This window comes from Aquarana catesbeiana, linkage group LG03, assembly GCF_042186555.1.
Source record: "Aquarana catesbeiana isolate 2022-GZ linkage group LG03, ASM4218655v1, whole genome shotgun sequence".
In the NCBI taxonomy this organism is placed as follows: Eukaryota; Metazoa; Chordata; class Amphibia; order Anura; family Ranidae; genus Aquarana; species Aquarana catesbeiana.
In genome coordinates, this window is record NC_133326.1 from 708,161,395 (window position 1) to 708,186,455 (window position 25,061).

The 25,061-nt window shown below is 46.2% G+C and overlaps 1 protein-coding gene across 1 annotated transcript; it reads left to right on the forward strand.

Annotated features, from left to right (window-relative positions):
• Positions 1 to 11,534: 11,534 nt before the first annotated feature.
• LOC141134893 (beta-1,3-galactosyltransferase 5-like) lies at positions 11,535 to 22,301 on the forward strand. Its single transcript, XM_073624323.1, has 2 exons — positions 11,535 to 12,132; positions 21,829 to 22,301. The coding sequence occupies exons 1-2, from the start codon at positions 11,541 to 11,543 to the stop codon at positions 22,299 to 22,301; spliced, it is 1,065 nt and encodes a 354-aa protein (XP_073480424.1). The 5' UTR covers positions 11,535 to 11,540.
• Positions 22,302 to 25,061: the final 2,760 nt, after the last annotated feature.

Sequence of the window (25,061 nt, forward strand, 5' to 3'; positions counted from 1 at the left end):
GCATGAATTTGAGGACAACAATAAGATTGGGACACATTTTAGGGGGTGTTTAGGGTAAACCTAAAAATAAAGCATAAAAAAAACAGTGTTAAGTTACTAAGCTAGGTTTGTATGGGCCCAGGGTAGCAGGCTGGGGAGGTTAGTGAAGGAAAATATGCATGTAAGCCACAAAAAAGCTTACAGCATGCATGAGGACAAAGAGGACATTCATTCACAGCATATTACAAAAATGGGAAGGATGGAATACCAAAAATATAAAATACATTAGAAAACATGAAGGTAATATTAAAGCAAAAAACTTACACGAATATAGTCCTTCTGCAGGACTTGGATGATGGCACTACATGTCTCGGGAATAATGACTCCCAGAGCCTGGGGAGAGATACCAGTAGTAAACTTTATATCCTGGAGACTTCTCCCTGTCACCAAGTAACGCAAGGTGGCTATGAGCCTTTGCTTTGCTGGAATAGCAGCCCTCAGGCAGGTGTCCTGCTTCCTAATATAGGGGGACAGCAAGGACAATAGTTGCTGAAAGCAGGAGTCCGTCATCCGGAGATAATTACGAAAATCATTCGGATTATTCTCCTGCAGTTCACGCAGCAAGGGCATATGACAAAATTGGTCACGATTAAGTAACCAATTTTTTGACCAAAGACTCCTCATCCTACTACTCCTATTATTCCTGGACCGGGCTAGAGTCAAAGCAAGAACTCCAAGCCCATAAATAGCACGCTCTCTCATAGGGTTTGTACAACATGGCTGGTTAACCAACGAACGCTCAGAAACTAACAGAAAAGCACAAAACTGAAAAGCGGGAATCAACACTGACCAAACTTTTACTAACATGAAATTAGCAGAAGGAGCTCAAAGGGTGACGCCGGAGAATTGGACTTCAATTATCCAGATGCTAACTTGGCAGATGGAGTTGTTCACTCCCCTAATGCCGCGTACACACGATAGGATTTTCCGAAACAAATGTTGGATGTGAGCTTGTTGTCGGAAAGTCCGACCGTGTGTATGCTCCATAGAACATTTGTTGTCGGAATGTGCGTCAACAAATGTTTGAGAGCAGGTTCTCAAATTTTCCGACAACACTTTCCGATCGTGTGTACATAAGTCCGACGCACAAAAATTAACGCATGCTCGGAATCAAGCAGAAGAGCCGCAATGGCTGTTGAACGTCATTGTTCTCGGCTCATCGTACATGTTGTACGTCACCGCATTCTTGACATTCGGAATTTCCCACAATAACAACAAGTTTGAGCCAACATCCTTCGGAAAAAAAGCCACGGTTTTATTGTCGGAAAATCCTATCGTGTGTACAGGGCATAAGGCTCGACGTTTCTTAAATGTCTTGCAGGACAATTTTTTGCAGTGCATCTGGAAAGTATTCATAGCGCTTCACTTTTTTTCCACATTTTGTTATGTTACAGCCTTATTCCAAAATGGATTAAATTCATTATTTTCCTCAAAATTCTACAAACAATCCCCCATAATGACAACAGGAAAGAAGTTTGTTTGAAATCTTTGCAAATTTATTAAAAATAAAAAAAATTAAAAATCCCATGTACATAAGTATCACAGTCTTTGCCATGACACTCAAAATTGAGCTCAGGTGCATCCTGTTTCCATCATCCTTGAGATGTTTCTACAACTTGATTGGCGTCCACCCGTGATAAATTCAGTTGATTGGACATGGTTTGGAAAGCCACACACCTGTCTATATATGGTCCCACAGGTAACAGTGCATGTCAGAGCACAAACCAAGCCATGAAGTCCAAGGAATTGTCTGTAGACCTCTGAGACAGGATTGTATGGAGGCACAGATCTGGGTAAGGGTACAGAAAAAATTCTGCAGCATTGACGGTTCCAATGAGCACAGTGGCCTCCATCATCCGTAAATGGAAGAAGTCTGGAACCACCAGGTCTCTTCCTAGAGCGAGCTGCCCGGCCAAACTGAGCGATCGGGGGAGAAGGGCCTTAGTCAGGGAGGTGACCAAGAATTCTGACAGAGCTCACTCTGACAAAGCTCCAGCAGTTCTCTGTGGAGAGAGAACCTTCCAAAAGAACAACCATCTCTACAGAACTCCACCAATCAGGCCTGTATGGTAGAGTGGCCAGACGAAAGCCACTCCTCAGTAAAAGGCACATGACAGCCCACCAGGAGTTTGCCAAAAGGCACCTGAGAAACAAATTTCTCTGGTCTGATGAAACAAAGATTAAACTCTTTGGCCCGAATGGCTAGTGTCATGTCTGGAAGAAACCAGGCACCGCTCATCACCTGGCCAATACCATCCCTACAGTGAAGCATGGTGGTGGCAGCATCATGATGTGGGGATGTTTTTCAGTGGCAGGAACTGAGAGACTAGTCAGGATTGAGAGAAAGATGAACAGATTTACAGATATACAGATGTACAGAGAGATCCTTGATAAAAACCTGCTCCAGAGCGCTCTGGACCTCAGACTGGGGCGAAGGTTCATCTTTCAACAGGACAACGACCCAAAGCACACAGCTAAGATAACAAAGGAGTGGCTACAGGACAACTCTATAAATGTATATAAATGTACTTGAGTTGCCCAACCAGAGCCCAGACTTGAACCCGATTGAACATCTCTGGAGAGAGCTGAAAATGGCTGTACAACGATGCTCCCCCATCCAACCTGATGCACTGTATGTAAAAAACAAAAAAAAAACAAAAACAAAACAAGGTAATTCCGCCCTACTCTGGTACTACAGCAGCTAACACACCAAATTGAATAAATGGCAAACAGAAAACATAAATAAAGTGTAGCGCTATGTGAGAATGGGTACACACCCAAAACAACAATAAAAAATGAAATAAAAAATAAATAGTAAATTATAGATTGATATCACACAAACACAGTGAGTAAATAGAAGTGATATCCATATGTAAAAAATAACAATAAAATGATTAGTAATAATACCACATGTGAAATGGCATTATAACAAGGTAAACACAATGTCCATATATAAATAATTCGTGTGGGATCGCAAAAATTGCAATTAAGCGAAATCCAAATATGTGGAAGTGAAATAGTGAAATATAACACCAAAAAGTTTAAATCAAAACACATGTAGATCCGTTGAAAATATGAGAGACTGTGATTAGACCACCACCATAGACAGAGGGGGGGCTTACCGGAACGTTTGAACACGCCAGAGCATACGCTCTGCGTGTCAAACAGGCTTGTATACGATGAATGAATGAAAGTAATGCTGGTTTCTATAGGTTGGAGATATCCCGCTCACACTTGACCCAGACGATATCCTTGGAGACGAAACGCATCGGGAAGGTCCCCACTGCTGCCTATTGATTTTATACAAAGCGCTTTTTCATCTAATACCATGTGAGTGTTGTTTTATTTTAATAAATTTTATTGTTTATTACGGAATTACGCTATGTGGCCCTTTTTTGTTTTCTCCTCTACCACCTTTGCCCATATAGATCTCTGAGAGACCATTACCTACGTGATTGCATTGAAGTGTGAGCGGGATATCTCCAACCTATAGAAACCAGCATTACTTCCATTCATTCATCGTATACAAGCCTGTTTGACACGCAGAGCGTATGCTCTGGCGTGTTCAAACGTTCCGGTAAGCCCCCCCTCTGTCTATGGTGGTGGTCTAATCACAGTCTCTCATATTTCCAACGGATCTACACGTGTTTTGATTTGAACTTTTTGGTGTTATATTTCACTATTTCACTTCCACATATTTGGATTTCGCTTAATTGCAATTTTTGCAATCCCACACGCATTATTTATATATGGAGATTGTGTTTACCTTGTTATAATGTCACTTCACATGTGGTATTATTACTAATCATTTTATTGTTATTTTTTACATATGGATATCACTTCTATTTACTCACTGTTGTTTGTGAGATATCAATTTATAATTTACTATTTATTTTTTATTTCATTTTTTATTGTTGTTTTGGGTGTGTACCCATTCTCACATAGCGCTAAACTTTATTTATATGATGCACTGTATGTCACTTGGTGGATGCCCAAATTAGAAAGGCTCTGCTTGACTTACTTATTACAAACAACCCAGAGCGGATGTGGAAGGTGGGGGTTCACTTAGGAAACAGTGATAACAGGGGAAATTACGTTCCTAGGAAAAGCAGACACGAGGGTAGGATAAGAACATTACATTTCGAGAGAGACAACTTTACTAACCTTGCACTCCGCACTTCATGATGTTAACCACTTGACTTCCTAAAGGTTTTACCCCCTTCATAAAAAAAAGGAGGAAACACCCGCGCAATGGGATGCATGCAATGGAATAAAAAAGTGTTGTTGGAACTGCTGCCACTACCGATTACTTCCACTCGGTGGAGTATAACATGAGAAAAGGAATAGAAGTAGATATGGCGCTGTTCCAAACCTGAAGGATTCAGGTGTGTGCTACTCCCTTAATAGGAGGACGGTATTGAGTGGGGAAAATGTTGCCTAGTCAGTGAGTGTCTTCAAGTATTGTACAGTGCAATTGTGCGTAAAGGTCCTAAATGTGCATAAGTCATATTGGCTACCTGACTTAATAAAGTGCAGTGTGTGCTCTAAGTTGATCCATAAAAATATCTATATATATATCCATAAAAATGTGAAATAAAGTGCAATATTCATATGATCAATAACACAAATCAATGGTATAAATATAAAGTGCTGATGTGAACAAACAGATGAACTTGTACATATATACAATTGGGTGCTTTCAGTGCCGATGAAAAAATCCCCCTGGGTTCTGGTGGATATTCCAATGGATAAACATTCAGTGCGTGCCTTAATCCGTGCTCTAATAGTAACTGCACTCACCAGATCCTTCACCCCCTCTTGGGGTCTCACACATCCACAGTATATGCCACTGTGTAGCAACGCAGGATAACACAGGGTAACTCCGTCCTTAGTGTGGGTTATGAGGGGATTCCATAATGAAAGAGAAAAAGGGAGCCCACATAGCGTGATACTGTATGAAAATTCGTTAATTGGTGTAAAAACGTTTAAAAGTACTCACATTCGGTAAAAAGTAAAAAGCCTATATTGCTGACACAAGCCTCTGGAACAGGAAGTGATGCAAGGACTTATGTTGACGTATGTTGACTCCACCAATTAACTAATTTTCATACAGTATCACGCTATGTGGGCTCCCTCTTTCTCTTTCATTATGGAATCCCCTCATAACCCACACTAAGGACGGAGTTACCCTGTGTTATCCTGCGTTGCTACACAGTGGCATATACTGTGGATGTGTGAGACCCCAAGAGGGGGTGAAGGATCTGGTGAGTGCCGTCACTATTAGAGCACGGATTAAGGCACGCACTGAATGTTTATCCATTGGAATATCCACCAGAACCCAGGGGGATTTTTTCACCGGCACTGAAAGCACCTAATTGTATATATGTACAAGTTCATCTGTTTGTTCACATCAACATTTTATATTTATACCATTGATTTGTGTTATTGATCATATGAATATTGCACTTTATTTCACATTTTTATGGATATATATATAGATATTTTTATGGATCAACTTAGAGCACACACTGCACTTTATTAAGTCAGGTAGCCAATATGACTTATGCACATTTAGGACCTTTACGCACAATTGCACTGTACAATACTTGAAGACACTCACTTAATAGGCAACATTTTCCCCACTCAATACCGTCCTCTCATTAAGGGAGTAGCACACACCTGAATCCATCAGGTTTGGAACAGCGCCATATCTACTTCTATTCCTTTACCCCCTTCATGACCAGGCCATTTTTTGCGATATGGCACTGCGTTACTTTAACCGACAATTGCACGGTCGTGCAACGCTGTACCAAAATAACATTTGGGTACATTTTTTTTCCCCACAAGTAGAGCTTTCTTTTGGTGGTATATGATGACCTCTGCGTTTTTTATTTTTTGTGCTATAAACAAAAAAATGCAGACAATTTTGAAAAAAAAAAAAAAAACAACAATATTTTTTACTTTCTGCTATAAAACATACCCAATAAAAAAATTTAAAAATTCTAATTTCTTCATCAATTTAGGCCAATATGTATTCTGCTACATATTTCTGGTAAAAAAAATCCCAATAAGTGTATATTGATTGGTTATAGCGTCTACAAAATCTAGGATATATTTATGGTGTGTTTATTTATTAGTTATTTTTTACTGGTACTGGCAGCGATTAGCAAATCATAGTGGGACTGCGATATTGTGGCGGACAAATTGCACACTAACTGACACTTTTTTGGGAACCAGTGACACCGATACAGTGCTAAAAATATGCACTGTCAATGTACTAATGACCCCCTCTGTGACTGTCACCCCCCCCCCCCTTACCAGTTTCTATCTTTCTTGAAGAAGGAGACATATCCCAAAAGCTTGTCCTGCTCTGGGAAGAGCATGGGGAAATTGTATGTTACTGCCAATAAAAAAAAATATCATGGACTGTACTCAATTGTTTCTTCAACGGGATATAGAAACTTTACAAAAAAGATCACAAAATAACAGAGGGGTTGGCAGCTATATGGCCGATGAGGTTTACCATTGAAAAATGTAAAGTAACGCACTTGGAAGATAAAAATATGACTCGTTAGGGGGAAAACCTCTTGGAGAATCGAGGATGGAAAGGAATCCAGGGGTTCTGATAGATGATAGGCTCAGCAATAGCATGCAATACCAAGCAAAGCTAGACTATTAGCATGCATTAAAAAGGGTATTTACTCCACAGATAAGACTATTATTCTACCACTTTACAAAACTCTGGTTGAGCCACATCTTCAGTATTTCATCCAGTTCTGGGCACCAGTCCTCAGGAAGGCTGTGCCGGAACTGGAGAGAGCCCAGAGAAGGGCAACAAAACAAATGATGGGACTGGAGGACCTCAGTTACGAGGATTGACTACTAACAATAAATTTATTCTCCCTGGAGAAGAGCCTCTTAAAGGATAAGTTCACCTTTTTTTTCTAAATTCCAGCTCCCCTATGTACCATTATACCATTAATGTACTTCTTTTGCAGAAATACCAAATCTTTCTATTTATCTTCACACCCCTAACTTTGGTGTCCATCTGGCTGTTCGGAAAAAAAACTCTCCATTACTTCCTGGACAGACCTTTGGGATGTGACACAGGAAGGAGTTTACCAGCTGATCTCATTAGCACACACCCTGCATCATCTACCCTCCTACTCCAGCAGATCACTACCACCCCTTATGAGGTGCACGGTTTCTTTATGCAATCAGTGAATATCATTCTCACTAAATACACAGCCAAAGATCATTCACTTGGCAGAGTGTGTGCCATTCAGGGACACCCCCCCCCCCACCAGCATGCACCGGTCAGTAAAGTCACAAGGGGGCGGTGCCACCATGTGATGTCGCCAGGTAGCCCCGCCCCTCACCTATTTAAGAAATGTCACTCGGCTTACAATGCAGTCGGTGGGTGGCCGTCGGGTTTTTTTTTTTTTTTTTTAGCATCAGTCGGAGACTGCGGACATACTACAGGAGACAGTCAAAGACTGCGGACATACTACAGGGGACAGTCAGAGACTGCGGACATACTACAGGGGACAGCCAGAGACTGCGGACATACTACAGGGGACAGCCAGAGACTGCGGACATGCTACAGGAGATGGTCAGAGACTGCGGGCATACTACAGGAGAAGGTCAGAGACTACAGACATACTACAGGAGATGGTCAGAGACTGCGGGAATACTACAGGAGATGGTCAGAGATTGAGGACATGCTACAGGAGATGGTCAGAGACTGAGGACATACTACAGGAGATGGTCAAAGACTGAGGACATACTACAGGAGATGGTCAGAGTGTCAGAGAGGTTACCTTGTTGGCCGCGGTGCTGGCCGCGCTGGTGCGTGTTGGCACGCGTGTTCCTGTGTGCGCCGCTGTGTGTGTTCCTATGGGCGCTGGTGTGCATGCTCCTGTGGGCCCTGGCGTGCTCACTGGCATTCGGGGGCGCGCGTGTGCGCGCGCTTGTGCGTGCGCATCGGCGTGCGCGCGTGTATGGCGTTTGGCGTCAATCGGCCTATTTAGGTCTTCTCTGCACTCTGCCCGGTGCTGCCTCATCAACAGCTCCCGATTCCATAGTTCCCTTTGCCTGTTCCTGTGTTTCCAAGATCTCCTGATGACCCGGCTTGCCCCTGATATTCTGCTGATTGCTGCCTGTACCTAACCTCGGCTTGTTTGACCCTGCTTCTGCCTGCTCCTATTGTACCGTGTTGCCTGCCTGTTGCCAAACCCTGCCTGTGCCTTGACCAACCCGCTCTGCTCCTCCTCAGCATCTGTTTGCCTGTGCTCCAGTATACCACCTGCTGCTTGAAGATCTTCTTTCCTCCAGCACCTGGATCCCTCACCAGGCTCTCTTACCATTCCTTACTCCCGTGCCTCCTGTCCATTCTACCAGGGACCGCGAGTAGGATACGTACGGGAAACCACCCTCTGCCCTAATGGACTCACCGGTCTGGTAAGTAAAGTCTCACACAGAAACTGCAGACATGGAGTAAGTGATTGTGAGAGACTGCAGGCATAATAATGGAGATTTTCAGAGACTGGTTTAGCAGACTTGCCCTGCTTACTTACTGTGTCTGTGTTCCTCTCCTCAGCCCAGTGTGTATCCTCTGTGGCAGTACTGAGCCGGCGCTGTGCCTTTTTCTTTCATCCTGTTGGGTTGGTGAGAGGGGAATGCACCGGAGGGCACAGTGAGACAGAGAGCAGCTGCAGGCAGACTGGCAGAGGATGGAGCAGCAGATCCAGGTGATATTGTGGCCAGAAAGAGGATCGGTTGCCACAACCCGCAACCTACCTGTACCAACTGCAGGGGTCCTCGCACTCGCAGCATGTCAGTCCTTGGCACTCTTGTTGGTGGCCTGTGTCTTGCGGCACCCCGTGTGGCAACCCCTCACATCAAGATGGCAGCACCAAAGTGCTTCCTGTTATAGACAACAATTGCATCACTTCCACCACACCCTCCGGAGGTCATTTCCTGTTTAAAGTGGTTGTAAACCCATAGAGAACACTTTTCACTACAGGTAAGCCTATAATAAGGCTTACCTGTAGGTACTGGAAATATCTTCTAAACTTGTACGGTTTAGAAGATATTTAGCATATACGCTTGCGCCGAGTTCATAGGCACATGCGCACTGAAGAAAGGGCACGATCGTGCCGTTTCTATAGTGCCCATGCCGTAGGCTCCCGGCCAGTAACAGAGCTGGAGTCCACGGCCCCGGAAGGAAGAGGGGTGAAGATGGACACTTCCTGCAGCGGGGACAGTGCGGGCTTCCTTTGCAGGTAAGTGCCACATAATGGGCTAGTATGTGATACATACTAGCCCATTATGCTTTTACTTTGCAGGGTTTGCAGTAAACGAAAGAGGAAGTAAAGCCCATCAGGGTTTACGTCCTCTTTAATCACTATAAAGCTGAGAAGTTTCAGAGAGAGAGTGCATAGTTGTTTTAGAGCTACCCACAGTGTGTACATGTTCCTTGCCGTGTGATATTGCTACCTGACCTTTGCTACGTTTATTGACTCTGATCCTTTGCTGCCTGCTCTGACCTTCTGCTACGCTTGACTTCGATTATTGGACTTTACCTTTTGTACCACGTTTTTGGAAACTGTGCTGGATTCACCTCCTTTGTATCCTTATCCAAGGTGTGTACCCCAGCTATTGGGCACCCCATACCCAAACACTGACACACTTCTCCAGTTTTCAGTATTACAGATCTATTCACATAGACTGTTATCTGATCGTTCCGCTCCTGCACACTCTGCCAAATGAACGATGTATGGCTGTGTATTTAGTGAGAAAGAATTTCACTGATTGAGTAGAAAAAACATGCACCTCAAAAGGGGTGGTAGTGATCTTCTGGAGTAGGGGGGTAGATGATGCAGGGTGTGTGCTAATGAGGTCAGCTGATTAACTCCTTCCTGTGTCACACCCCAAGGTTCATACAGGAAGTAATGAAGAAGTTTTTTCATACAGCCAGCTGGACACTGAGGAAAGGGGAGTGAAGATAAGTAACTGGGCATGTAGACAGTCTTATCAGCAGGAAGCATCGTTAGAGAAATTCCCACCTCTCCCATCCTGCCCCCAGTCTACATGCTTAAAAAACACATAATGCAAACAGTAGAAATTAGCTAATTAACTAGGCATGTAAACCAGCCAAGGTGACCAGACCTACAACTCTAAATACAAAGTATAAACAAGTATTAAACAAGTATTATTACAAGTATAAACACATACATGAGAAGACAGACAGAAACAATAGGGGATCCAAATAACAATGTGAGGGAGACGCTTAGGAGGCACACTATGGGAGAGACTTGCTTACACTAAACACATTATGGCAGGAGAACCCAGTGGTTTGAGCTTATTACATTAACATCTACAGTCATTGCTGGTTTAAGGCTTAGAATCCCCTGATATGTATATGGAACCTCCAGTTCCCAGAGTCTATGGGTTTTGGGGAGATATGGACTTAATCCAAACAAGTCCACCCCAAGGGTCCTCCAGGCACACACCTCCCAAAGAGTAGTGTTCCCTTAAAAGCCAGGGCCCATAGTCAGTAGGCAATAGGCTAGCCTGCAGTCCCCTCCAAAAGCCTCTGCCCTGGATGAGTCTGTCGCAAGGTGAACTTATCCTTTAAGAGGGGATATGATAGTGATATACAAATCATTGAATGGTGACTCCAGCATTTGGAGAAAACTATATAACGTAAGGTCACTCATGAAGACATGCGGCCACACAATGAAGTTGGACAAGAGGCAGTTCAATCTCAAACTGCATAAGGGGTTCTTACTATTAGAACAGTAATGATGTGGAACTGCATTCCACAGTTGATTGTGTGAGTATTTTTTTTTTCATTTATTTGTCTAATTTCTGAACAGGATGCAACTCATAAAGGCAAATTAAACTTTCAGTTTCAATCATCTAAATACATTCACGGTGCTTCAAAACAAAAGGTGAGCACAGTTTTTAGTTGGATTTCTTTAAGCAGTCACAACCTGAGTAAAAAAGCCTGTTCCCTACCAGCATGCTGCAGAGAAGGACACTTGCTGGCTGTGTGGAAGCAGTGGTCTCTCTGCAGAGGTCCAACACACTCCCAGCTGAATCCAACCTATAACTGTGCAATACGTACACTACGTAGCTCTCACAATCCCTGCTCATTGGATAACTCTAGCTGTGACTCAGAAGGGGAGGTATCGGACTTCTTCAGAGAGACCACTGCTTCTGCAAATAGAGCAAGGGTCCTTTTCTGTAGCATGATGATGGGCCTTTCTACTCAGGCTGTGGATATTTCTTAAGAAAACCAACTGGAATGTATGACTTATATAAACTGAACATTCAATAACAAGATTAAACAGCTCTTTAGAAAAATGTTAAAACAATAAAATAAAGAAAAATACAGGACATATATATTTAAGAAAGTGAAAAAAAAATAAAGCAAATTTGTGTGTTTTTTTTATTATTATGGTATTAAAATTCTTGCTGTCTCTATCCAGGGCACAATGAGACATAAAGTAATCATCAAAAGGGCCTTCTTGTTCTCCATTGTGATCATTGTGACTTTTCTGATGTTAAGAAGGTCCACGGACACCAGAGACATGCCCCAAATGATGTGCCTTGCCCCAACACCAGCCAGAATTCCATTCCCCATAATGAGACAGTCAGTAACCCTGTCCAATGGCACTTACACTTATCATCTGAACCTAACCAGGTTTGAGGCGGAGTTTCCCTACCTACAGAGTTACCATTGTACACTCATCCAGGAGCCAAACCAAGAGGAACAGGGAGCAACCAACCAAAAACTGCTGATCCTGGCGGTGAAATCCCAACCCAGTACTGGAACAAAGAGGTTAAAACTGCGGAAGACATGGGCTAAAGAGAGAGAGATAAATGGATACAGAATTAAACCGCTATTCTTGCTGGGAAAGACGGATGTGGAAGAACATATGGAATTGGCCAAACAAGAGAGCCGAGTGTACAGTGACATTCTACAATGGGACATGACTGAAGGACACTATAACTTGTCTTTGAAAGAACGGTGCTTTTTGGAGTGGCTTTTTGTAAAGTCACCACATGTGGATCACATTTTTAAAGGTAAGAGAGGAGTGCCCAAACTAGGCACACTAAACTCTTTACATATTCTGAACAGGCACTCTAAAGAATGCTCTCATTCACCTCTGTAATTATGGACATTGTGGAGAAATTCATCCTCAAAATTCACAACAGAGGCACTAAAACCTTCGCACTTTTGCTATTACTTTCTATGGCAGCAGAATGTTGGCACCCTGCCAGTCCTGTACACTTCTGCCAGACACAGTTGGTATTTCCATGCTGTTAGACACCAGATCAAACTAAATTTAGAATTTTTGTTACAACCTTTTAGAACTTCACATTGCAAGCAACCAGGGAGGTCAGTGATAGCTTGTTATAAATATCTACTGAGTGACTTAAAGTCTTTTTTTTTTCTTCTCAAAGAAGTTTTATTGAAAACAAAAAGAGCAAACAGAACAAACAATGAAGGTTCCAGATAAAACATTGCCATAACCATGATGACAAACAGTCACAGTCCACCGTACTACAGATTGGGGCCAACATACCAGTACATAAACAAGTCGTTATGCATTCCTAACCACAATGATAGCAATTTTATAGAAGAAGTCTGTCTAGGACCAAATTCACTGGAGAAAACGAAGGGACATCTAACCATGGGGACCAAAATTTATTAAACTTGCCAGATTGTCCCCAGTGTTGGAAAATATACTTCTCCAACTGCAGGGTGTCCCACATTTGGGTAGTCCATTCTTTCACTGTAGGAGGGTCAGCCGCCCTCCAATGCCTGAGAATAAGCTTACGAGCCTGGGAGAGGGCTCTGGCAACCACCTGTTTAGGATTATCCTCAATTGGAAGATCATCCAGAATACCTACAATACATGGTTTAGGGTCCGCCTGGATGTTGACCTGGAATACCCTATTAATGATATTAAGAACGCCTATCCAGTAGAGATGACATTTTATTTATTGCTTTTTTTTTTACTTTTGCTGGTCCTGTCCCATGTTGCCGTTCTAGCTTTGGTGACAATGACATGTCCTGCTCACTCAGCCTCCTTGGATTACCCCATTACATATCCCCGGAGGCTGCTGGAGTAGGACACACAGTGGCCATGGGTGGAGCTGCGCTAGTCATTGAAGGGGGCGGGAGGGGCTGAATCCAGAACAGGCAGCTGGCCGAGGAGGGCCCAGGGGATCCACAGGGCAGGTGAGTATCTGAATCCGGGACAGTTCTGCCCAACAGGTAAGAGGGGGCTAAAATGACAAAACCCCAGGTGGATTGAAGTTTCTCTTTAAGAATATGTAAATACTTCTATAGTCTGGGCAAATTAAGGATAAGCTGATATACAGTAATTTCCTGTTGGACTATAATGTGATTGTTCCCCTAGGGAGTAAAGGAGTTTAGGTAGAGTTGGACTGAATTGAAGTCGCTGTGATATCATATCTTTCTGACCCAAGTAATTCCATGATTCCTGAGACTGCCTATACAGTATCTCACAAAAGTGAGTACACCCCTCACATGTTTGTAAATATTTTATTCTATCTTTTTATGTGACAATACTGAAGAAATTACACTTTGCTAATAATAACTCAACACACAGACAATAATGTCTAAACCGCTGGCAACAAAAGTGAGTTCACCCCTAAGTGAAAATGTCCAATTTGGGCCCAAAGTGTCAATATTTTGTGTGGCCACCATTATTTTCCAGCACTGCTTTAACCCTCTTGGGCATGGAGGTCACCAGAGCTTCACAGGTTGTCACTGGAGTCCTCTTCCACTCCTCCATGATGACATCACAGAACTGGTGGATGTTAGAGACCTTGCGCTCCTTCACCTTCCGTTTGAGGATGCCCCACAGATGCTCAATAGGGTTTAGGTCTGGAGACATGCTTGGCCAATCCATCACCTTTACCCTCAGCTTCTTTAGCAAGGCAGTGATCGTCCTGGAGGTGTGTTTGGGGTCATTATCATGTTGGAATACTGCCCTGCGGCCCAGTCTCTGAAGGGAGGGGATCTTGCTCTGCTTCAGTATGTCACAGTACATGTTGGCATTCATGGTTCCCTCAATGATCTGTAGCTCCCCAGTGCTGGCAGCACTCATGCAGTCCCAGACCATGACACTCCCACCACCATGCTTGACTGTAGGCAAGACACACTTGTCTTTGTACTCTTCACCTGGTTGCCACCACACATGCTTGAAACCATCTGAACAAAATAAGTTTATCTTGGTCTCATCAGACCACAGGACATGGTTCCAGTAATCCATGTCCTTAGTCTGCTTGTCCTCAGCAAACTGTTTGCGGGCTTTCTTGTGCATTATCCTTAGAAGAGGCTTCCTTCTAGAACGACATGCAGACCAGATTTGGTGCAGTGTGCGGCGTATGGTCTGAGCACTGACAGGCTGACCCACCACCCTTTCAACCTCTGCAGCAATTCTGGCAGCACTCATACGTCTATTTCCCAAAGACAACCTCTGGATATGACGCTGTGCATGTGCACTCAACTTGTTTGGTCAACCATGGCGAGGCTTGTTCTGAGTGGAACCTGTCCTGTTAAACTGCTGTATGGTCTTGGCCACCGTGTTGCAGCTCAGTTTCAGGGTCTTGGCAATCTTCTTATAGCCTAGGCCATCTTTATGTAGAGCAGCAATTCTTTTTTTCAAATCCTCAGAGAGTTCTTTGCCATGAGGTGCCATGTTGAACTTCCAGTGACCAGTATTAGAGAGTGAGAGCGATAACACCATGTTTAACACACCTGCATGACATTCACAGTTGAGACCTTGTAACACTAACGAGTCACATGACACCGGGGAGGGAAAATGGCTAATTGGGCCCAATTTGGACATTTTCACTTAGGGGTGTACTCACTTTTGTTGCCAGCGGTTTAGACATTAATGGCTGTGTGTTGAGTTATTTTGAGGGGACAGCAAATTTACACTGTTATACAAGCTGTACACTCACTACTTTACATTGTAGCAAAGTGTCATTTCTTCAGTGTTGTCACATGGAAAGATAGAATAATATATTTACAAAAATGTGACGGGTGTACTCACTTTTGTGAGATAGTGTATGTAACAAATAATGAATCTTTACCTTTTTGCACCAGACATTAGGGCCTGTGAGTAGAAAGGCAGCATGTATTATTTTCTTATATCTGAGCCCTTTTGGTATATGGCTATGCTTGTATGCTCCTTTCTGCCTCGTCTGTCTTTTGTGTCTATGTCTCTGCAGCCTCTCTCCTCTCTCCTCTCCTGTGTGTCTATGTCTCTGATGCCTCTCACTCCTCTCCTCTCCTGTATGTCTATGTCTCTGAAACCTCTCACTCCTCTCCTGTGTGTCTATGTCTCTGCAGCCTCTCACCCCTCTCCTCTCATGTGTGTCTATGTCTCTGCAACCTCTCACTCCTCTCCTCTCCTGTGTGTCTATGTCTCTGCAGCCTCTCACCCCTCTCCTCTCCTGTGTGTCTATGTCTCTGCAGCCTCTCACTCCTCTCCTCTCCTGTGTGTCTATGTCTCTGCAGCCTCTCACCTCCTCTCCTCTCATGTGTGTCTATGTCTCTTCAGCCTCTCACTCCTCTCCGCCCTGTGTGTCTATGTCTCTGCAACCTCTCACCCCTCTCCTCTCCTGTATGTCTATGTCTCTGCAGCCTCTCACCCCTCTCCTCTCCTGTGTGTCTATGTCTCTGCAGCCTCTCTCTCCTCTCCTCTCCTGTGTGTCTATGTCTCTGCAGCCTCTCACTCCTCTCCTCTCCTGTGTGTCTATGTCTCTGCAGTCTCTCCTCTCCTGTGTGTCTATGTCTCTGCAACCTCTCACCCCTCTCCTCTCCTGTGTGTCTATGTCTCTGCAGCCTCTCACTCCTCTCCTCTCCTGTGTGTTTATGTCTCTGCAGCCTCCCACCCCTCTCCTCTCCTGTGTGTCTATGTCTCTGCAGCCTCTCACTCCTCTCCTCCCCTGTGTGTCTATGTCTCTGCAGCCTCTCACTCCTCTCCTCTCCTGTGTGTCTATGTCTCTGCAGCCTCTCACCCCTCTCCTCTCCTGTGTGTCTATGTCTCTGCAGCCTCTCACCCCTCTCCTCTCCTGTGTGTCTATGTCTCTGCAGCCACTCACTCCTCTCCTCTCCTGTGTGTCTATGTCTCTGCAGCCTCTCACCGCTCTCCTCTCCTGTGTGTCTATGTCTCTGCATCCTCTCACCCCTCTCCTCTCCTGTGTGTCTATGTCTCTGCAGCCTCTCACCCCTCTCCTCTCCTGTGTGTCTATGTCTCTGCAGCCTCTCACCCCTCTCCTCTCCTGTGTGTCTATGTCACTGCAGCCTCTCACTCCTCTCCTCTCCTGTGTGTCTATGTCTCTGCAGCCTCTCACTCCTCTCCTCTCTTGTGTGTCTATGTCTCTGCACCCTCTCACCCCTCTCCTCTCCTGTGTGTCTATGTCTCTGCATCCTCTCACCCCTCTCCTCTCCTATGTGTCTATGTCTGCAGCCTCTCACCCCTCTCCTCTCCTGTGTGTCTATGTCTCTGCAGTCTCTCACCCCTCTCCTCTCCTGTGTGTCTATGTCTCTTCAGCCTCTCACTCCTCTCCTCTCCTGTGTGTCTATGTCTCTGCAACCTCTCACCCCTCTCCTCTCCTGTGTGTCTATGTCTCTGCAGCCTCTCACCCCTCTCCTCTCCTGTGTGTCTATGTCTCTGCAACCTCTCACCCCACTCCTCTCCTGTGTGTCTATGTCTCTGCAGCCTCTCTCTCCTCTCCTCTCCTGTGTGTCTATGTCTCTGCAGCCTCTCTCTCCTCTCCTCTCCTGTGTGTCTATGTCTCTGCAGCCTCTCACTCCTCTCCTCTCCTGTGTGTCTATGTCTCTGCAGTCTCTCCTCTCCTGTGTGTCTATGTCTCTGCAACCTCTCACCCCTCTCCTCTCCTGTGTGTCTATGTCTCTGCAGCCTCTCACCGCTCTCCTCTCCTGTGTGTCTATGTCTCTGCATCCTCTCACCCCTCTCCTCTCCTATGTGTCTATGTCTCTGCAGCCTCTCACCCCTCTCCTCTCCTGTGTGTCTATGTCTCTGCAGCCTCTCACCCCTCTCCTCTCCTGTGTGTCTATGTCTCTGCAGTCTCTCACCCCTCTCCTCTCCTGTGTGTCTATGTCTCTGCAACCTCTCACCCCTCTCCTCTCCTGTGTGTCTATGTCTCTGCAGCCTCTCTCTCCTCTCCTCTCCTGTGTGTCTATGTCTCTGCAGCCTCTCTCTCCTCTCCTCTCCTGTGTGTCTATGTCTCTGCAGCCTCTCACTCCTCTCCTCTCCTGTGTGTCTATGTCTCTGCAGTCTCTCCTCTCCTGTGTGTCTATGTCTCTGCAGCCTCTCACCCCTCTCCTCTCCTGTGTGTCTATGTCTCTGCAGCCTCTCACCCCTCTCCTCTCCTGTGTGTCTATGTCTCTGCAGCCTCTCACCCCTCTCCTCTCCTGTGTGTCTATGTCTCTGCAACCTCTCACCCCTCTCCTCGACTCTCCTCTCCTGTGTGTCTATGTCTCTGCAGCCTCTCACCCCTCTCCTCTCCTGTGTGTCTATGTCTCTGCAACCTCTCACCCCTCTCCTCTCCTGTGTGTCTATGTCTCTGCAACCTCTCACCCCTCTCCTCTCCTGTGTGTCTATGTCTCTGCAGCCTCTCACTCCTCTCCTCTCCTGTGTGTCTATGTCTCTGCAGCCTCTCACTCCTCTCCTCTCCTGTGTGTCTATGTCTCTGCAGTCTCTCCTCTCCTGTGTGTCTATGTCTCTGCAGCCTCTCACTCCTCTCCTCTCCTGTGTGTCTATGTCTCTGCATCCTCTCACCCCTCTCCTCTCCTGTGTGTCTATGTCTCTGCAGCCTCTCACCCCTCTCCTCTCCTGTGTGTCTATGTCTCTGCAGCCTCTCACCCCTCTCCTCTCCTGTGTGTCTATGTCTCTGCAGCCTCTCACCCCTCTCCTCTCCTGTGTGTATATGTCTCTGCAGCCTCTCACTCCTCTCCTCTCCTGTGTGTCTATGTCTCTGCATCCTCTCACCGCTCTCCTCTCCTGTGTGTCTATGTCTCTGCAGCCTCTCACTCCTCTCCTCTCCTGTGTGTCTGTGTCTCTGCAGTCTCTCACCCCTCTCCTCTCCTGTGTGTCTATGTGTCTTCAGCCTCTCACTCCTCTCCTCTCCTGTGTGTCTATGTCTCTGCAACCTCTCACCCCTCTCCTCTCCTGTGTGTCTATGTCTCTGCAGCCTCTCACCCCTCTCCTCTCCTGTGTGTATATGTCTCTGCAGCCTCTCACTCCTCTCCTCTCCTGTGTGTCTATGTCTCTGCATCCTCTCACCGCTCTCCTCTCCTGTGTGTCTATGTCTCTGCAGCCTCTCTCTCCTCTCCTCTCCTGTGTGTCTATGTCTCTGCAGCCTCTCACTCCTCTCCTCTCCTGTGTGTCTATGTCTCTGCAGTCTCTCCTCTCCTGTGTGTCAATGTCTCTGCAGCCTCTCACCCCTCTCCTCTCCTGTGTGTCTATGTCTCTGCAGTCTCTCACCCCTCTCCTCTCCTGTGTGTCTATGTCTCTGCAGCCTCTCACCCCTCTCCTCTCCTGTGTGTCTATGTCTCTGCAGCCTCTCACCCCTCTCCTCTCCTGTGTGTCTATGTCTCTGCAGCCTCTCACTTCTCTCCTCTCCTGTGTGTCTATGTCTCTGCATCCTCTCTCTCCTCTCCTCTCCTGTGTGTCTATGTCTCTGCAGCCTCTCACTCCTCTCCTCTCCTGTGTGTCTATGTCTCTGCAGCCTCTCACCCCTCTCCTCTCCTGTGTGTCTATGTCTCTGCAGCCTCTCACTCCTCTCCTCTCCTGTGTGTCTATGTCTCTGCAGCCTCTCACTCCTCTCCTCTCCTGTGTGTCTATGTCTCTGCAACCTCTCACCCTTCTCCTCTCCTGTGTGTCTATGTCTCTGCAGCTTCTCACTCCTCTCTTCTCCTCTCCTGTGTGTCTATGTCTCTGCAGCCTCTCACCTCTCTCCTGTGTGTCTATGTCTCTGCAGCCTCTCACTCCTCTCCTCTCCTGTGTGTCTATGTCTCTGCAACCTTTCACCCCTCTCCTCTCCTGTGTGTCTATGTCTCTGCAGTCTCTCACCTCTCTCCTCTCCTGTGTGTCTATGTCTCTGCAACCTCTCACCCCGCTCCTCTCCTGTGTGTCTATATCTCTGCAGCCTCTCACCCCTCTCCTCTCCTGTGTGTCTATGTCTCTGCAGCCTCTCACCCCTCTCCTCTCCTGTGTGTCTATGTCTCTGCAGCCTCTCACCCCTCTCCTCTCCTGTGTGTCTATGTCTCTGCAGCCTCTCACTCCTGTCCTCTCCTGTGTGTCTATGTCTCTGCAGCCTCTCACTCCTCTCCTCTCCTGTGTGTCTATGTCTCTGCAGCCTCTCACCCCTCTCCTCTCCTGTGTGTCTATGTCTCTGCAGCCTCTCTCTCCTCTCCTCTCCTGTGTGTCTATGTCTCTGCAGCCTCTCACCGCTCTCCTCTCCTGTGTGTCTATGTCTCTGCAGCCTCTCACCACTCTCCTCTCCTGTGTGTCTATGTCTCTGCAGCCTCTCACTCCTCTCCTCTCCTGTGTGTCTATGTCTCTGCAGCCTCTAACTCCTCTCCTCTCCTGTGTGTCTATGTCTCTGCAGCCTCTCACCCTCTCCTCTCCTGTGTGTCTATGTCTCTGCAACCTCTCACTCCTTTCCTCTCCTGTGTGTCTATGTCTCTGCAGCCTCTCACTCCTCTCCTCTCCTGTGTGTCTATGTCTCTGCAGCCTCTCACCCCTCTCCTCTCCTGTGTGTCTATGTCTCTGCAGCCTCTCACCCCTCTCCTCTCCTGTGTGTCTATGTCTCTGCAACCTGTCACTCCTCTCCTCTCCTGTGTGTCTATGTCTCTGCAACCTCTCCTCTCCTCACCTGTGTGTATATGTCTCTGCAGTCTCTCACTCCTCTCCTCTCCTGTGTGTCTATGTCTCTGCAGCCTCTCACCGCTCTCCTCTCCTGTGTGTCTATGTCTCTGCAGCCTCTCACTCCTCTCCTCTCCTGTGTGTCTATGTCTCTGCAGCCTCTCACCGCTCTCCTCTCCTGTGTGTCTATGTCTCTGCAACCTCTCACTCCTCTCCGCTGCTGTGTGTCTATGTCTCTGCAACCTCTCACTCCTCTCCTCTGCTGTGTGTCTATGTCTCTGCAGCCTCTCACTCCTCTCCTCTCCTGTGTGTCTATGTCTCTGCAGCCTCTCACCGCTCTCCTCTCCTGTGTGTCTATGTCTCTGCAGCCTCTCACCCCTCTCCTCTCCTGTGTGTCTATGTCTCTGCAGCCTCTCACCGCTCTCCTCTCCTGTGTGTCTATGTCTCTGCAGCCTCTCACTCCTCTCCTCTCCTGTGTGTCTATGTCTCCGCAGCCTCTAACTCCTCTCCTCTCCTGTGTGTCTATGTCTCTGCAGCCTCTCACCCTCTCCTCTCCTGTGTGTCTATGTCTCTGCAGCCTCTCACCGCTCTCCTCTCCTGTGTGTCTATGTCTCTGCAGCCTCTCACTCCTCTCCTCTCCTGTGTGTCTATGTCTCCGCAGCCTCTAACTCCTCTCCTCTCCTGTGTGTCTATGTCTCTGCAACCTGTCACTCCTCTCCTCTCCTGTGTGTCTATGTCTCTGCAGCCTCTCACCGCTCTCCTCTCCTGTGTGTCTATGTCTCTTCAGCCTCTCTCCTCTCTCCTCTCCTGTGTGTCTATGTCTCTGCAGCCTCTCACTCCTCTCCTCTCCTGTGTGTCTATGTCTCTGCAACCTCTCACTCCTCTCCTCTCCTGTGTGTCTATGTCTCTGCAACCTCTCACCCCTCTCCTCTCCTCTCCTCTCCTCTCCTGTGTGTCTATGTCTCTGCAGCCTCTCACTCCACTCCTCTCCTGTGTGTCTATGTCTCTGCAGCCTCTCACCCCTCTCCTCTCCTGTGTGTCTATGTCTCTGCAACCTCTCACCCCTCTCCTCTCCTGTGTGTCTATGTCTCTGCAGCCTCTCACTCCACTCCTCTCCTGTGTGTCTATGTCTCTGCAGCCTCTCACCCCTCTCCTCTCCTGTGTGTCTATGTCTCTGCAACCTCTCACCCCTCTCCTCTCCTGTGTGTCTATGTCTCTGCAGCCTCTCACTCCACTCCTCTCCTGTGTGTCTATGTCTCTGCAGCCTCTCACCCCTCTCCTCTCCTGTGTGTCTATGTCTCTGCAACCTCTCACCCCTCTCCTCTCCTGTGTGTCTATGTCTCTGCAGCCTCTCACTCCACTCCTCTCCTGTGTGTCTATGTCTCTGCAGCCTCTCACCCCTCTCCTCTCCTGTGTGTCTATGTCTCTGCAGCCTCTCACTCCTCTCCTCTCCTGTGTGTCTATTTCTCTGCAGCCTCTCACCCCTCTCCTCTCCTGTGTGTCTATGTCTCTGCAGCCTCTCACCCCTCTCCTCTCCTGTGTGTCTATGTCTCTGCAGCCTCTCACAGTCTCACAGAACAGAGAAGTTGAGGGGATGCAGAGATGTAATCACACATGATAGGAGGTTGTCGAGACCCTGCAGAGACACAACAGGGAAGTCTATTAATAAGATAATATGTCTCTACATTGTCCCACCCCCTCCTTTGTGGATAGATAGATAGATAGATAGATAGATAGATAGATAGATAGATAGATAGATAGATAGATAGATAGATAGATAGATAGATAATATATATGGTTAATCATCTTCATGCATAATAAGTGACTTTTTTTCTCTCTGCAGTTGACGAAGATGAATTTGTGAACCCAGACGTGATTGTACAGTATATTACAGAATATGGATCCCCAAATACAATTCATGGTTTTTACTATCATAGGCCACCTGTCCTGCGTGAGACCAAATATAGCATCACAAAGACTCTGTACCCTCAGGAATATTATCCAGCTTTTGTCTCTGGTGGTGGTTTTCTGTTCCCTGGAGCCTCAGTGAACGGCCTTTACATGGGCTCCCTGCTACTCCCTGTTTTCCCATTGGACGACGTATATTTTGGATTTCTTAGTGTGGCGGCCAACCTAACCTTTCGACACGACAGACGCTTCTATGTGCGAGGATTAAAGTACAATGTGTGTAGGTACAAAGAAGCACTGGTGGTCCATGGAATTAATGCAGAGAACATGACGCGGATATGGCGGGAAGTACAGACAACTAACTGTCACAAATGGTACAAAAAAATAGCTCTTTTATTCCGGGACTAAAACACATCCAACTGGATTTTGGAGGCTAAATTATGGATCTATTTTTTTAGAATATTATTAGTTATTTATGGAAATTGATTTGGAGGTTCTAATGAGCCGCATATCGTGGCATTGTTATTACACTTTGTTTTAAAGGTAATAGTTAATTGAGCAAGTATGGTGTCCAATACTGGGGCACTTTGCTGGATAAGAACTCCAAATGACGTGGTTACTGACTGTACTCAGTGGCATTCATATTTCTATAGAACAACTATTACACTTTTTTTTAATTTAAATGATATGTTTAAATATATTCATGTATTCATGTTATTTTAAAAAAGAAACAAAACTGATTTATACTCATGTATTCATTATTCATACTCCATATTCATTAGGCTGAACATGGTGGTGGAGAGTTATGGAATACTCCACTGTTCAGTATGGGGGTGCTTTGCTTGCTCACCTTTTGTGCGATGTGGTTGAATTCTTTTTTGAGCTTCTTTCAATGTCCATTTGAGTGCTTGATCTTCATTCTATGTAGCTTCTACATGGTCTTGTTTGACCTTTCAACACATGTTAATGCCTTTTTTTGTATGTTTGACAAACATTTTGATAAGCCTGCTAAATGCACATTAGCGTGTGCAGATTGGATCGGGGGGGGCAACAGCCCCCGGGGCCACCCTGATGCCCCGTAAAAAAAAGGCCACACCGCTTCCACTGCAGACATTCCTAAAGGCTTCCTGGTGAAGAGGAGTAAAAAGTCCCACTTTACCATTCAAGGTCTAAGCCCCTTACCATATATACTAAATAACTAAAAGTTTATGCACACCTTGCCGTCACACCTATATGAGCTTGTTGGACATCCAATTTCAAAACCATGGCCAATAATAGAGAGTTTCCCCACTTTTCCAGCTATTAAAATCTCCACTCTTCTAGGGAAGGCTTTCTACAAAATTTTGGACTGTGGGGAAATTTGTGCCTGTTTGGGAGGTCAGGAAGAGAAGACCTGGCTCACAAATGACCATCTATTTCATCCCAAAGGTGTTCAGTAGCAAGGACGTACCTACAGAGGTCGCCAAGGCGACCTGGCCCCATGCTACAGGGGTCCCATGGGGTTCTCCTGTATATCTGGTCAGGACGGGTGGTGGGGGCAGTGGCATATAGAGGAACAGATCCTCTCCATTTTCCTCCTGCAGCTGCTGAAAGCCTGCTTCTCCTCCTCTCCCTCCTGCAGCTGCAGGAGGAAAATGGATAGAATCAGTTCCTCTATATGCTGTCGCCCCTCCTGTCCAGATCCCACTGTCCCCAGCCCCTGTGTGCTCTCCTTGCCCCCTCGCCTCCCCGCAGTGCTGTCTGCTTCCCCCCTCCCCTCTCCTGTTGGCTGCTGCAGGGGATGTGTCAGTATGGAGAGCAGGGGAAGGTGCCGGTAAATATGTAATTTATTGGTCCCTTCCTTTTCTGAATGGACAGAGCCAGTGATTGGTACTGACCACTGATGCTGTCCACTTACAACTAAAGCATAGTACAGTATACTGTGTTTGCTATGCTTCCGTTTGTGAATGAACATGAAGCCCTGTACAGAGCTATTCCTGTCCATTCATCCTGTGCTGCTGAAGCTGCAGAGATGGAGATTGCGGGATGTGTCCTCATTCTCTTTTCTCTGTTTTAAAGGGCAAACATCAGCGGTATGTTTAGGTTCCTGATATCTCACCAAAGCCCCACAACGGGCCTTCTTAAAAAATTGTAAAAACAAAAATAAATTAATAAAATAAAATTGTAAAAAAATAATAGATAAAAAGTAACAAAAATAAAAAACTAGTGATACCAGTGGTGGAATTACCTGGGCCGCAAAGGTAGAACTTGTGACTGGATCCTCGTGTTCCACCACACTGTAGAACATGTGAAAGGGTCCCGCAATGGGAGTAAAGGGACCCGGGGATCAGTGGGAAAGGGCGGTCAGGGGCCCTTTGTGGTTTCTTGCACTGGGACCCTGAAGGTTCTAGTTATGCCTCTGTTCAATGGGGTTGAGGTCAGGGTTTTATGTAGGCCACTCCACACCCAACTGGTCAAACCATGCCTTTATGGAGCTAGCCCCAGTCTTCTTTGAAGACTTTCCACAAAATTTCAGAGTGCGTCTGGGGAATTTGTTTCCATTTAGTCAAAGGAACATTTGTGAGGTCCCGCAATGGGAGCAAAGGGCCCTGGGGGTCAGTGGGAAGGGCCGGTCAGGGGCCCTTCATGGTTTCTTGCACCGGGACCCTGAAGGTTCTAGTTATGCCTCTGTTCAATGGGGTTGAGGTCAGGGTTGAGGTCAGAGTTTGTCTGAGGAAATTGTCTCCATTTAGTCAAAGGAACATTAGTGAGGTCAGATACTGATGTTGGTTGAGAAGACCTGGCTAGTGATTGACGTTTTCGTTATGTTTGAAGTCAGGGCTCCTTGCAGGACATTCAAGTTCCTCCACACCAAACTAGTCAAACCATGACTATATGGAGGTGGCTGTACACAGAGGCACAGTCATGCTGGAATAAAAAAGGGTCTGAACAGAAAAACATTTTTAGGTTTTGTAAATCGATAATAGGGCAAGTTACATACAAATAGTGCTTAGCAGAGTTTATCATGAAAACAAATCCATTCCCGAAACAGGAGCACTTGGACTTACAGCAATTCACAAATGAAACAAAACCACATGTTTCTGCCTGGAATTACCATAACAGCATTGATGCCGCCATGGTCTATATTTATCCTCAATGTCTAGAGATCCCAAATATTTTCAGGAGCAA